This window comes from Crocodylus siamensis, chromosome 10, assembly GCF_052110815.1.
Source record: "Crocodylus siamensis isolate JL-2025a chromosome 10, ASM5211081v1, whole genome shotgun sequence".
Lineage (NCBI taxonomy): Eukaryota > Metazoa > Chordata > Crocodylia > Crocodylidae > Crocodylus > Crocodylus siamensis.
The window spans coordinates 31466640-31482179 of record NC_143404.1 but is presented as its reverse complement, the minus strand read 5'-3'; the positions used below and the strand labels follow the sequence as shown (position 1 = coordinate 31482179).

General features: G+C 44.7%; 1 protein-coding gene across 1 annotated transcript in view; it reads right to left on the bottom strand.

The window, feature by feature from the left end:
• The window catches only part of LOC149856382 (kazal-type serine protease inhibitor domain-containing protein 1-like), a 31830-nt gene that overhangs the window by 5903 nt on the left and 10387 nt on the right, over positions 1 to 15540 (bottom strand). The window contains exons 2-4 of the mRNA XM_090020502.1: positions 4969 to 5129; positions 4323 to 4467; positions 145 to 298 (exon numbers count right to left, since the gene is read on the bottom strand). Coding sequence (XP_089876628.1) covers positions 168 to 298; positions 4323 to 4467; positions 4969 to 5129 — 437 coding nt within the window. The 3' untranslated portion in view covers positions 145 to 167. The remainder of the gene's footprint in view (positions 1 to 144; positions 299 to 4322; positions 4468 to 4968; positions 5130 to 15540) is intronic.

The following is a 15540-nucleotide window of genomic DNA, read 5'->3' as shown; positions in this document are numbered from 1 at the left end:
ATTACTTGTAAGCAACACAATACACCTTGAGAAAAGTGTGTTCCCAAAAGGTGTGTATGTATGTGGGAATTATGGGACTTTTTATTGCATAAATTATCCTAGTAAATACACTTCAATGGCAAGGATATTGGACAGCCAGTGTACCTAAACTCTTATATGGTCTTGTCTCAATTTTCATAGTCTCCAGACTCATCTTCTTCCTCCTCTTTATCTTCAGCATGGTCATAATAATCTTCATAATCTGTGTTGTAGCTTGTGATTCGGCTGCCAACAGTAATCTCAAATGCAGAGGACGAACCTGCATACCGAGACATAAATTGGCTCCAAATTAGAAGAATTGTAAATGAAACAAGAACTAAGAAAAAAAACAAGACTTTGGATTTCTAGAAAGATATCTGTTAATTGGATATTAGAATACTGAAAATACACCTTTTAAAGCTCCGTTACAAAAAGAAGTAAACAATGTGTTCAATCCTGCACATGAGGTTAGCACTGGAGTCAGTATAAGTCTGTAACAGGGAGCATGGGGCTCCTGTTACTTTAAGGAGAGAAACTGCAGCTGATATTGCCCAGGCAGCAGAATATAGGTCAGATGCAAGAAGGACAGCAGTAGAGAACCACTGCTGTCTAGGCAGGGAGCTGCTCATTAGAGTAAAGGAGTGCACCTACACCTTTGACAGGAGAACTCTGGTTAAGACCACCTGTTGCAAAGTTAGCCACTAGACAATAAGACAGGAGGGCAGAACCTAGCTTGAGCAGTGGGGTATTGCTACAGCAGCAGCCACAAGCTGCCATGGAAACCAGCCATTAGGCCCTGAGGAGAAACCCTTGTGGCAGGCCAAGGCACCACCTGACTAGAAGGGTCAGGGCTTAGGCAACTCGTAAGCCCAGAGTCTGAACCAGAAAGGCATTCTGGCCCTGCAAGCTGCAGAGAGAAGAGCTCATTATCTGGAGGCTGTAAGGGAATGCCCTAGCATGCTCTTGGAATACAAGTAAGGTGGTGAAGGACTGCTACCATAGAGACATGACCCAGCACAGGGGAGAAGTCATTATACAGCCAGCAGGCTTGGAGGTTGTGTTATAGCCAGAGGGATTAGTCCTTTGTCATTGTTTAAACCAGCAGTTTGGATTTGGGACTATCAGGTGTTGGCAGAGGTCCCAATAGTCCTGAGAGCATGAGAGTATGTCCTGAGTCTTGCCAGGGGCTAGGGTTTTGATACATAGATTGGGTTTGAGTCTTATAGGGTTATAGCCTATGGAAGGACTGTAGCCAAGTAAGCCAGTCAGGGCCAGAGGGGCCCAGAAACAAAGTGAGTGAGACCAGGATTGGAGCCCAGAAGCCAGGTCCCAAACCATGGGCCTAGGCTACAAGGCCCAGCTAGAGTACAGGGGTGGAAGCTGGGAAGGCCAAGGCCCCAAGAAGGGAGAATGGCTGAACAGTAATACCTATAGGCATGGCTGTAGGGGAAGTTGGAGGGTGTAAATAGCTGTTAAGGCTACAAGTGCCCTAGGGGGCATGAACAGGTCTGGAGGACTCATTTAACCTGAAAGGGGCAGAACTGAGACCAGAGGGGTCTGGGAGGGACCTGCTGGCTGTCAAGAAGACTGGGGATTACTGTAGGACCCTTAGGCATCATCCCTTTTGATTCTCCAGCAAATATATTAAGGTGTGGGAAGCAAGCAAGAAGCGGAAAGTACTCTGGAGCTGAAGCACAGCAGAGTTTGTGTGGTCACCAGAGGGTATCATGGCTGCCCCTGAAACCTGAACTTCGCTACAACATCCCCTTCCAACTAGCACTCATAGGAGCCTCAAATAGATTCTGGGGGGGTCAAGTCCAGATTCAGTCTGTGACAGCTGAAAATTATGTCTGTGTGATAAAGGTGCTTGCTGAAGGCTCTATGAAGATTAGACCAAGTGTTTTTCTGTCATTTGTTCAGATATTAAGCTATATGTTGTTGCTAAGAGCCTAATTAAAGTCTAAAATGTAGTAAGCCCTTGTATGTAGTATGAGGCCTAGTAAATTTAGCAAAGTCTTATAGAAGAGGTGATCGTAGGCCCTGTGGCATAGTTAAAATTAACCTTATCGGAAGAATGCAAGGCTTGTACTGCTATTGGTCAATCTAAGGACAGTTGAAGTAAAAAGAATCTGAATGGCTATAAGTTATCAGCATAGCTCAGAAGTTATAAATTGTCTGGCACATCCAGAAATCATTTAGAAGGAAGATACAGCTCTGTGAAAGGAACTACAAAGTAGCTGTTGGTCTGGATTCACTGGGCCCATGGATCTCGAGAAGCCCAAGGGCTGAATACCAGGGTCCTTCCCAGTATCCCTCGGACAGCGCTGATTGGGGATGCCTGACTTCGCTGAGCTTTGTGGAAAGAGAAACTTGTTATACATCAGGCATCAGAGGGGACTGCCAATAAGTTGCTGACGCGAATTATTATCGTCTGTCATTATCTGTCTTAGTATACTACGTGTAGTTGTGTTTTTGTTAAGTCAATAAATCTTTCTTACCTTTCTAACCCCCGACCACACTCTCAATCCCGAACCCTCCGCTGGCAGCTGGGACACAGGCAGACTCCAAACAAAAGGCAAATTTGAACAATATTGACTCATTCTAGACATGCCAAGTAAACACAGTTGTCATTTGAGTCAGAGGAAGCTTAACCTGCAGAATTACACCAAGAATAACAGTGCATGCACTAAATAGAATGATTATTTCCTACATATCTTTCCTACACCTCAGTCTCTAACCCTGCTAAAAAAGCAACAACATGTCCCAATTTTTCAAAAAGTAAAAGACTACATACTTGCTGTATGAAACCATTTACAGCAATAAACTGGGAGCAGAATTCCCACCAGATAAGGGGTTTTTTCCAAGATGATGGAATGTTGTGTCTTATGAACTTTAAAACTGTGACTTTTGTCATGCTCAAGAAAAAGTGGAGATAGTAAGAAAATCGCATAATATCAACCAATTGACATATTTTTCTTTAGTCCATTTCAGAAACACTTTTGACTAAAACTATTTAGAGCTGAACATTTCTTAAAAAGACCTGTTAAGATACCAACATCTTAATACGTCACTCTTAGCTATCAGTTGGGTATTTACTGTAACAAACTGCAGGTTCATTTAAGGGCCAGTTCTTGTGAATTTAAATCTGCAGGAATGTAGACCATCCCTGCACTGTGTGGGGACCTGAGCGATACTCACCTGGGGCATGCCCCCAGCCAGGAGCATGGTCCATATTGCATGGAGGTATTGGTGCTGCGGTGAGAGCTCCCTATCCACCCTCCTGCCTTTACCACCTTGGCAGGTGAGGCAGATTGGTGGGAACCCACAGCTGAAGCAATATCTGGGGGCCAGAGATGAGGCAAAAGTGGGGAGAGGCTGGACGGCAGGTGTGCAGGAAGACGGAGCTGGGGATCCCAAGACGCCAGGAGAATGCTCCACCGCCAGAATAAGCGTCTTGGAGGGTGCTGAAGAAGCAGCAATGGCCCCACTGCAGGAGAGAGTGGCGGATCATTTGCCATCGGTGCATGAGAGACAGAGACAGCCTTCCCCCCAGCTGCTCCGCTGAAGACGAAAATTCCCATGCTCATTAAGCAGTCGCGCACTGCCAATCAAGCCAGGCATGGCTGAAATTAGAAAAGAAGAGTGGGGAAGCCCTGAGCCGGGAGAAGGAACCCCAGAGCCACAGGGAAAAACTCTAGAGCCATGGAGGAGCCTCTGAAGAGCCCCGGAAGACATCTGGGATGCAGTCCTTTTTTTTTTTTCTCCTCTCCCCCACCCCAGAACTAAAAGAAAACCCTTCAGGCTTGCATGGAAAAAAAAAGAGCAAAAATAATAAATAAAAGTAGAAAAGAAAGAGCTGCCTTGGACTGGTTAATTCAGGTACCATCCCTTCTCCCAAAACCTCGGAAGCTGGGTGGAGCTTGACGGTCAGTCTAGGTGGAGGCAGGTAGTCACCACCTCCCTGTCATTAATACTTCTTAAACATTAAAGTCATGGCAGGCAGGAAGAGAGAGCTCTGGACCCCACCTAGACTGAGCAAACCAGGTTCCAGTCATCCTGAGGGGACCGGTGTATGTCAGGACATAGGGGCACACGTCTCTATCCAGTGGCTACCCGACAGACTGTAGTAATACATCCTTTGTTGGGTAATTGCCTGTTTCATGCTCCCAAACATCAGCTTACATTCCAAGAAATGGAGGATTTGAATATCCTGTATAGGTAACCATATGTGGCATCTAAAGCCTGTGTGTGGAAATCAAGTATCAGTCATGTACTTGTAGATCCTTCATATCAAAATAATTTACCGTCAATGACTTTTAATCTTGCAGAGGCACATGTAGTACCATATTTGTTTTTTGTATGGCAAATGTAGACACCTTCATCTGACTTCTTGAGGCCTTGAATTTGCAGCCAGCCTGTCACACCATTCTTCTGAGGGCCACCTCTTGCCTGAGTAAACACAAACACACCATCAAAAGTCTGTGTGTGTGTGTGGCTTTTATTCTAGTAATGACTATGTAATTACGAGTAATCTGAGAAATGGATAAGTACAGACATTATAGAGACACAAATTTCAATGAAATCAATAGAAGTTTTGCTAGGTGAGGACAACAGGATCTGGAACAGATGCTTCAAAGAGAGCCAAGACTACAAAGATTTCGGCGTTATTGTTTCTTCTAGATATACTGTCTTCTCTCATGAAGCACTTGCTAATGCACTTTTTTTGTAAGGTCCAATATGTAATCATACTATCAAGTCCCTTGTTGAGAATCTACTTATCAAGCCACCGTAGACTTTGCAACAGTTTTACACCTTGTTATTTATGTATAGAAAAACTGGGTTACTGAAACAACAGGAAAAAGGCAATAATAACAGTTAACTCCTGTGAAACCTCCACCCTTGACCCCAAATTTGGTAATATATACCATGGTGAGTGGAATAAGCATCTACCTGGACTGAAATGTGGGCATCATCTCCTGGCAGAAACATTTTATTCCCTTTTTTCTTCCACTCCAGGTGTGGTATAGGATAGGCTGACACCTCACAGCCAAAAATTATGTCATTACCTGTGAAATTCTCGACATCTTGAGGAGGCAAAGAAATAACAGGAGCTGCAAAAAAACAAGAAAAACATAATCTTATAGGTAGACATGGTAAGTTATAACTGCTTTATAATAAAGTAAGGAAAACATCAATATAAATAAAAGGAAATACTTTGCACTGCTGTTTTATGAGTTGATGCTATAGAAGAGTTTGCAAAAACAGATTGGAAAAAGTTTGCCATGCCTTTTGCTGTTTCCATGACCAAACAATAAGATGAAAAAACACACAGGATTAGCTGGACCTCAGTAACTGCCTTTATGAAAGCTACACCAGATGCAACTATATATAATGCTACTCTGGCTGGTTTCTGGTAGTTTCCAAAAGGAGGGAACACAATGAGTGTCATTTGCAAGCGTAGTGACTATTTAATGGCATACTATTCTTGTGTTCATACTTCTTTACCTACATGCAAATGTTCATTAAAACTTAGCTCTTACCATTATTTGTTCTAATTCTTTTATATGGGACCTATGAATGGCCATACTTAATCTGAGTCAGGGCATGTCTAGATGAGCCTGCACATGCCTCTTGCAGTGTCTCAAACTCCCTTGAGACACTGCAAGAGGCACGTGCAGGAACACGAAAATGTTCCCAGTGCTGTAAATTTGCAGCACAGGGGAAAACATAGACCCCTGGATATCCAGGGGTCAAAAAACCCCGCAGAAGAAAAAGTGGGGCAGGGTGCCCTGAGGGAACCAGAGGCTGGGTCATCCACAGAGACGCTCTGGCTGCCAATGGTTAGCCCTCACCCTGGTGCTGAAGCACGCTGCCTGCCTGTGGGAAACCTGCACTGCCAAACCCCCCATCACTGCCCCACCCAGCCCTCAAGCCCCCTCCCCCAGCATCCCAGGAAATAAAAAAAAGAACAACCCCCCCGGCACTTACTGACAGTTCTAGCTGCCATCAGGGGTCACTGGGCCCCCACTGCATAGCACAGGGCAGGGTTTCAGCCCCAGCCCAGACCCTGCTATCCCTCACTGTCTTGTGCTGCATGGGGGGGTAGGCTCTGCCAGGAGGCCACAGGGCACCCACAGCCCCTGCTCCTGTTGTGAGTAAAGGCTTTTTTTTCTTTTTTCTTTCTTTTTAAAGTGCTGGAGGCTGCAGTGTGGGGGTGGGGTGGGGTCAGTCATCAGGGAGCTGGGGGTACAAGTGGGGGCTGGGGCTGGGTGGGGCAGCTATTGGGGAGGGGGCTGCAGGAGCCACTGGGGGATGGGGCCAGGCAAGGTAGCAATTCAGGGGACTGGGGAAGCAAGCGGGGGCTGGTTGCCATTGTGGGGGGCAGCAAAACATATATTCATGAATTCATGAAACATATTTATAATTCACTTTATTATTATGATAGAGACACTAGTAGTCTTCAAAATTGCTTTAACACTGTAGATATATCGATAAAATGTTGCCCAACTGATCGCATGTTCTCTCTCTCTCGCTCTCTCTCTTGCGTGCGCACACTGTAGTGGTCTTTTGTTTTAATTGTGGAGGAACATGGATTTTGGGGTATTTTACAGAGTGACTTTGGGATTATTCAGTTTTCCAATAGGGAACACCAGAATTGCTGCTAGGGAGGCCAGTGGTAGAACCCTGCCTGCAAGAGCTGGCATCTTGGACCCAGCTGGAGGTGGCTGATCTCCTGGCTTATTGGGGCCAGGAGGACATGATTTGACAGTTCAAAGCAGGCTACCACACCTGGAACATCTTCTGGGTGATAGCTGTCAAGATGGCTGGACAGGAGCACACATGGCAGTAGTGTCGCACAGAGGCCAGCTCTACAGCCACAACCCACTGGCAGCTGGCCCAGAGGGGCAGACGCCTCTGTTGGCTGTGCAGTCCCCATCTGGGTCTGGCATATGTGCAGCAGGTCACAGCCAGGCAACAGCCCTCGCTGCCAGACTGCTGCAGTGGGTAGACAGTACAGGGAACTCTCAGGGCTGCTTCAGCAGTCAAGCTGGCACAAGGGGTAGTGTATCCAGGTACCAATTGGCCAGGCCCCAGAAGCTCCTGAGAGCGAGTAGCCCTGAGCTACTTGCCAGGCAGCGTTTTGTACTGCTGGGGCCAGGCCAGGGCAGCTTTTTAGACTGCTGGGGACAGCACAGGTGCTGGCCCCGGGCACTAGCTGCCCCCGGCTGCAAATCCAGGAGGAGCCAGGCAGAGTTACTTTGCTCCAAGTGGCACAATTTGCCCCACACCAAAGTGCATGTCTGGGCATGTGTGCTGAGGCAAAAAGCCCCAGCTCAAATTTGCACTGCTTCTAGTTGAGCATGCTGCAAGCGCACATGCCTGCATGTGTGGACACGCCTTCAAGATCCACATAGTCCAGACTTGTATCTCCAATAGGAGATATTTCAGAGGAAGGTGTAAGAAAGGCAGTAGTGGCCAGTTACAAAACAACTTCTCTGTAAAGAAACTTTCTTCCTAATTCTATTATTTAGAGTTTGGCATGTACCCTACAGTTTCTGTTTTATGTTTCCTGTAAAACCAGTGTATTCTGGGCAATTGTATTCTGGAAGTTCTCATTACATATACAATTAACCAGTTCTTTTCTGGACACTACAGTCCTTGGAATTTAACTAGGGACTTGCCCTTACTACTAACTTATGATAAAGAGCTCCCCAGGTAAACAGTGTAAAAGAGTACTACAGGCAACCCCTGCTTAATGCTGTTTCACTTAATGCTTTTTCACTATAGCACTCATTTTAAATTGATACCTGATTTCAGTTGATGCTCACCAAGTTTCATTATAACACTCGCAGTCACCATCTTGGGTCATTAAAAACAATTGTGGTCACCATCTTGGGTTGTCAAATACTTTTGGTTTTAACTTAACACTTGTTTCGTTTAACACACAGTTTTTCAGGAACCGATTAAGAGTGCTAAGCTGGGGTTACCTGTACTGTATTTTCTCACATACAGCATGTCCCTGTGTATAATATGAACTTTGTTTTTTAAAGGCAGCTTGACGAAAAAATATCTTTGTAGTAACTTGAATAGCAGCAGGTAGGGATTCGAGCCTGCTCCTGTGCCCACTGCCAGCTCCACGTGCTGGATGGAGCCTATAGGTTGATCCTGTGTCCTGGGTCTGGTCTGGAGCCACATACCTGGTCTGACCTACTGTGCCAGGTCTGGAGTTATGCACCAGGTCTAGCCATGGACCAATATCACGTGCTGACCCAATTCAGTGCACAGGGACATGTCATCTAGCTGTGAGGCTTCCCAAGAGCCCAGGAATTTGGCAACTGGGGTAGCAGCAGCATTAACTGCCACTTGCTAAGGCTCTGAGAGACATGGCAATTAATGCTGCCACTGCCCCCCACTGCCACATTTCCTGACTTACAAGGATTCATATTTCTTACACAAAGGTGCATCCCAGTTTCCATCAGCTGGTTTTTGGGAGACAAGATTCAGGTTATATGCAAGAAAATATAATATTTTCAAGTCAGGTTTATTTTGTTTTTTCTTTCAATTTAATTTCATAGTTTGATAGTTTCATAGTTAATAGGGTTGGAAGGGACCTGAGCAGATCATGAAGTCCGACCCCCTGCCTTGGCAGGAAAAAGTACTGGGGTCAAATGGCCCCAGCAAGGTATTCATCTAGCCTTGTCTTAAAGACCCCCAAGGTAGGAGCCAGCACCATTTTGCTTGGAAGTTGGTTCCAGATCCTAGCTGCCTTGACAGTGAAGTAGCGCCTCCTGATGTCCAGTCTGAATCTATCCCCTGCCAGCTTGTGACCATTATTTCTAGTCACTCCTGGTAGTGCTTGGGGAAACAGGGACTCCCCCAATGCCTGCTGGTCCCCTCTGACTAGTTTGTAACAGGCTACCACATGCCCCCTCAGCCTTCTCTTGTGGAGGCTGAACAGGTTCAGGTCCCATAGCCTGTCCTCGTCGGGCCTGCACTGCTGCCCCCTGATCATGCGAGTGGCCCTCCTCTGGACCCTCTCCCTGTTGTCCACATCCCTCTTGAAGTGCAGCACCCAGAACTGAACTCAGTACTGCAACTGCGGCCTGACCAGTGTTGCATAGAGGGGAGGATCACCTCCTTGGACCTGCTCGAGATGCATCTGTGGATGCATAACAAAGTATGGTTGGCCTTCCAGACCGTGTCGCCACACTGCCAGCCCATGTTCATCTTGGCATCAATGATGACTTCAAGATGCTTTTCTGCCTCTGCACTGATAAGAATGGAGTTCCCCAGCCTGTAGATATGCTGCTGGTTCTTCCTCCCCAAGTGCATCACCTTGCACTTGTCAGTGTTGAATCCCATCCTATTCTCATCTGCCCACCCCTGTAACCTGTCCAGGTCTGATTGCAGCCTTTTCCTTCCACCTAGTGTGCCCACATCCCCCCACATCTTAGTGTCATCAGCAAATTTATCCCCTCGTCCAAGTCACTGATGAAGGTGTTGAACAGTGCGGGCCTGAGGACCGAGCCCTGGGGGACCCCACTGCCAACATACCTCAAGGTCGAAAATGACCCGTCCACCACCACTCTCTGGGTGTGGCCTGTCAAAAATTAAAGTCTTTGATTTCAGATGCCGATGGCAAAAGGTCAGATGGCAAAAGGTCAGAAGCTAACACAACAAACTTTGTAATTGTAATTTATCCCTCTGTATTAACAGTGCTGCATATACACACCCCTATCTGTGCCTCATTTCAAATCACTTGAGTTCCCATATAAGAACGAGAAACTGGCCTTGACAATTTAGCACGAGAGATATCTGTACCCATAGTGACCAGATAAAAATGAAACTAATTTAATGAAGTTGTAAAATTAAATATGCTACGCGCGCCATCCTGTGACCAAACAGAACCAGTATCACCCAAGTAAAAATAACCCCCGTTTTTTATGAAACCTGAGCAAACAAAGAGAGCACAAGTGCTAACTCATTAATTATTCATATTTGGCATATAGTAATTGGTCACCTTTGCCCAGTATAACTTTGAAAGAACTTCCGCCCAAAGCGGAGAACTGCGTATACACTCAAAAAGAACAGATCATGTTCTCTCTTACCCACCCTGTAAATGCTGGGTAACATGATATCTGCATGCTGTAACTGAATAAATCAACTCCTCTGCCTACGCTGCAAGCCATCAGTAGCATAAGTAAAATAAACTTTTCTGTGTAAAAACTTAGCTGTGTTTAAATCATACTGACTCCTGCTCACCATTATCACCCACCTGCCTGGTCATAATTCCCCCTCCCCACGCCAAGCCGGTTGTGCCGACCCAGGCTCGCAGGTCAAGGGTACACCGGTGTTAAGGGCATGACACGGCCCTCCAGCCAGTTGGCAACCCATTTGACTGTGTAGGTGTCAACACTACAGTCTCCTAGTTTTTTAATGAGAATGGGGTGAGAGACAATGTCGAAGGCCTTCCTGAAGTCCAGAAAGATTACGTCCACTGCTACGCCTGCATCTAAGGATTTGGTGACCTGGTCATAGAAGGCCACCAAGTTGGTCTGACAGGACCTGCCTCTAATGAACCTGTGTTGGTTGCCCCTAAGCATAATCTCCCCTGCTGGCCCCTCGTGGACATGTGCCAGAATAATTCTCTCAAAAAGCTTACCCAGGATTGAGGTAAGACTAACTGGCCTATAGTTTCCTGGGTCCTCCTTCCACCCTTTTTTGAAGATGGGAACCACAATGGCCCTTTTCCAGTCCTCTGGTACATCACCAGAGCACCATGAGTGCTTGTAAAGCCATGCCAGGCGTCCAGCAATGACCTCAGTTAATTCCCTCAGCACTCTGGGGTGGAGATCGTCTGGACCAGCTGATTTAAATAAGTCCGGTCCCTCCAGAAGTTCCCTGACTAGATCCTCACTGACCCTTGGCCTAGGTGTGCCTTCCCTGGGGCCTGAGGGGGTGGTCCCAGTGCGGGGGCTGATCTGGTCCCTGCTCAGGAAAATGGAGGCAAAGAAGTTGTTAAATAGGTTAGCTTTGTTGTCTGGTGTGACGACCAGATTTCCTAGCAAGTCTTGCAGGGGCCCCGTGTCACCTGGTACCTTCTTTTTGCCCCCTATGTATTTAAAAAAGGACTTCTTGTTGTCCTTGATCTGGGTAGCTAGTCCCAGTTTCATCTCTGCCTTGGCCTTCCTGACCAGCTCCCTGCATCTTCTTGCATTATTAAATTTGAGTATTCTCTTTTTTCCTATATCCTTTTTAGACAGAAACAAAAAACTGAACATAATAGTTCAAATAAGACCATAACATTAATACCATTGTCAGCATTATTCTCAATTCTTGTTTCTGTGTCTCTAAGTATTGCATTTAATTGTAGTCTTCTGTGCATTATTTAGAATTTTTTTTACCTTCACTGCAACCCAATCTCTCTTCTGGGTGCCTTTAATTAGTTTAGAATACGAGGAGGAAGATATTTAAATCTGTGAGGTCACTTTGATGCTGAAGTTTAACTTTTCACCAGTGATTTAGACACCAAGAACACTAAACCTTAGTGAAAGTTATTGGAACTTAGGTTTTAAATGCTTAAATCACATTAGAAAATAAAATTTAAGTGTTGCAATGAATGAATATACCAGGATTTGATATCGAAATCTACATTGAAAGCTTTCTTTTTCATCCATTAGGGGTTTTTTGTATTTTTGAAAGAACTGAAAAAATAACATTTTAAACTAACCACCAGATGGAGCAAATCCCACAACAAGAAAATAAAAGGTTTTTTCAAATATGTTATATGATGTGGAAATGTACTATATGCATGATTTGTAGCTTTAGTAAGCAGAGAAGAAAAACACCACTACCACTGTTCTTAACAGTATCCTTTTTTTTTGGTAATCTATTTATATTTATCCATAAAAAAACCTTGTTTTTTCAAGCCTACCTATGTTTGTTTTCTCTCTCTTCTTTCTTTGACAGTTTGTAAGAATGGATGCATTTTCTGGGCCATTTGGTTTGGTTAAGATTCAATCATGGCTTCAGTTTTTGTGCAGTATCTCAGATGGTTGGAGAAGAAAACTTTTTTGTAAATATTAAATATGTTTTTGCCTACAATATTTGAGTTAATATGTCAATACAGACTCATGCTTCAGCATCTGGAACTTTAAAGGCAATATTCCAGATTTCTAAACAACAGCTATAATACTTGCTGTCAGATATCATCAGCCTAGTTAGGTGATGACAATGTCTAATGTGGAGCTGGTCAAGTAATGTATTTATCTATTTTAGAATTACTATTATTAGAATTATTTATTTATCTATTTTAGAATTACTCATTCTCTGATTTTTATTTTCTAAACTGTAAGCCTCATATCTGTCTGGGGCATTTAAACCCATAAGTCCCTCTTTCTTAATGGAATTAGGAATTCAAATCCCTTAGGCAAGTTTGAAAAATATCAGCCTTAACATATACATTATTTATAAGGATTCGGTGAATAGCTGGGATAAAAAATGCCTATGGATTGTTCACGTAGGCCTTGATATTGCAAACATTCATTTGGTGAATTTTACAACTGAGTAGTTCCATTGATTTTTAGTGGGGATAGCTGGAGTAGTTAAGTATATGTGTAAAATGCTAAAATGATTATTTATATTTTTATTTATTGGATTTACTGCAATTTGTCACTATTCATTATTTAGGTCAGGGATGTCAAACATACAGGATGACTTATTTGTGACACTGGCATTCTTCAGACTTCAGTTTGCACAGGAAACAAGTATTGAGCACTGATCTCTAGTTGTGGTATTGTTCTATAAATATAACCTTCACTAAATTCAAAGTACTTTGTTTTGTTATTCCCCCTCAAAGCATCTGCTGTTCCCTAAAGATTAATTGTATACAGCAACTAAAGAATAAATAAATAACAATAAATCCTTTCATCACAAGCGCACAGCCTTTCATCTTGTGTCTATCACAGAGACACAGAAGCTCTAAAGTCACAATCTGGAAAAGGCCTTTCTTTCTTCCATCAAAGGCTGTTTTGATCAGTTGTGAATAGAGCAGGTTGCCTCTGGGTCTCTATACCTCAACCTCACCCAGCATAAGAGGCATTTTGATGCTACCTGTCAGACAGAGCATTTGATTTGCTGCAACAAGTAACTGGTTCAGCAGTATCAACTGTATGAGATTGACAGACTGTTAAACAGTTCGGGGCAGTGATTGACAACAGTCTAGAGTAGTGGTTTTCAGATTACAGGTCAGAATGACCCATATTGGGTCAAGGTGAATGGGTAAGTACTAAGACTTCTTCCTGAGGCAGCATAAGAAGAGTTCCTAGAACTGCTGCTTCTCCCTATAATGGCATGGCGAGAGCCCCATGTCCACAAGCCAAATAAAATGGGTCCTTGAGCCAGATCCAGTATACAGGCTGTAGGTTACTGACCCTTGGTCTGGGGCATTATCATCTCAGTGAAGGAGCTAGTAGGTGTTACTGCCCAGGCATGGAACTATGGGAACACTGCAGGATCTTTACAGGTAGGTGGGTTCATCAATTCATTGATGATGAACAAATCCTTCATATATAATCCAACCCCTTTCAAACCATTTTTGCTACTGATTTTACCAAACTGCACTGTTTGTCTTGGAAACTATTGGCACAGTATTGCAGATGATACTAAATGTGAATTTTATTATAAAGAAGCAAAGGAATGACTTAGTTTTCTGCTGTGTGTTTAAAAACCAGCTTTGTGAGAGCAAATGTAAATATCATACTGTTGGGAAACCATACTGTCATTCCCAAATCAATATTTTTCAGCTTGACTGATATTGGATCAAAATAAAGTAAAATAAAATCACTTGAAAAAAGTGCAGACACTTTTTTCCCTATATGGATGTTTTATCATCTGTGGCATAGAGATGGGTAGTGTGGCAGTGCACCTTCTGTGCCTGCCACTTTAAGAGATTTGAGCAGGCTGTGGAGCGTGCAGCACAATGAGGCAAGCACATGACCACAAGAGGGCTCCTGGATTGAAAGTTGGGACTGAACAGCCTCACTATAAACCCAGGTCCTCATAATTGAGTGGGCATTTGCTGCAGGGAGCCACAAGGAGAACATTGCCCAGCCAGAGCTGCTGCTCCCATCTGGAGGTTCAGGGTAGGAACTATGGGGATGGAGAAGATTTCTGGTCCTGGAGAATGACCTAAAACTACACCTTGCTGGGGTTGGGTAGTGTGGTGGGGCTGCCTGTGGTGGGGTGGTCCCCAGGAAATGACATACCAGTGCCTCCCTAGTGAAAGGTATGGGGCACAATATAGCTTCAACCCCCACAACCTGGTGGGTTACCCTGTAGAGGGGACAAGCGAGTGTCCAGACATGTCATCAGGCCTGAGACCCAGGGGGCATAAAGCCCAAAAGTCCCAGTGAGAGGGTGTTGTAGTAGCCCCACTAAGGGGTGGAGTATTGGCCCAGTGAGGTGGTGTGTAAGCATGATTGATCAGGTTGCATAGAGTAGGGTCTGTATGGCAGGCCTGAAGGACTGCATATGGGCTGTGTAGAGTAGGGTCCATATAAGGGGGCCCGAAAGACTGTGCAGAGGCTGGCCTGAGTAGAGAGTGAGATGTGTTAGGAGGGGCCCATGAAGGTGAACCCATATGAGACTGTGAGGGCAAGTGGCTCAGAACCTACCTAAAATAACCTCGATGACCCATGCTGGGGCCAGGACCAGATTGATCAAAGGGCCAGAATGCCCACTGCAAGGGACAGCCAAGGCTAGAGGTTGGGAGTCCTGACTGGCCTAGAGGCAAGGCCAGGGCCAGTGAGGCTGAAGGTCCTGGAGGAGGCCACATCCATGACGGAAAAAGGGCTTAGGGAGTTTTGGTACCCAGAATGAGGGCAAAGTAGACCACCTGAGTAGGAGGGATCCAGGTGGGATCCAAAAGCCAGACAGGCAGGGAATTAGGTCCATTGTGGAGCCAGAGCCAACAGTGATGCCAATTGTGAGGCATGGCACATGGGGTAGGGATGTTACAGAGATGTGTATAATGTCCTTGGCATTGGGCATTAAATGGGCTGCCCTCCATCTTGTTAACAATTACTAGGTGACATCAAAGGCATGGATTGCCCTAAACAAGTGGGTAGGCCAATAATTTGACCAGCCATGAGACAGTGCCCTGGCACAATAAGAAATAAACCAGACAAAATTCATAAGTAAAGTTTTAAAGTAACAAGTGAATTTGGATATTGAATAAAGTATACCTTAAATGAAGCCTGAAGACCTGTTTTTGGCACATCAGAAGCCTTTAAGGTTCTCAACCTGGTGCAGTGACACTGTTTGATTCATGGGGGACTAGAGTTTAACCGCAGCCTACCTTTTTGCCTAAGTGCTTAGGACATAGGCTATAAGAACAGCAGCTGTGGAAAATGTTTTGGTAGCTAGCCCTTGTAGATGAAGTGATAAGCCTGGTTTTACTCTCATATTGTTTTGAATAATCATACTTTCTTTTTCTGCATTCACTGTTGTACAAGGGTATTT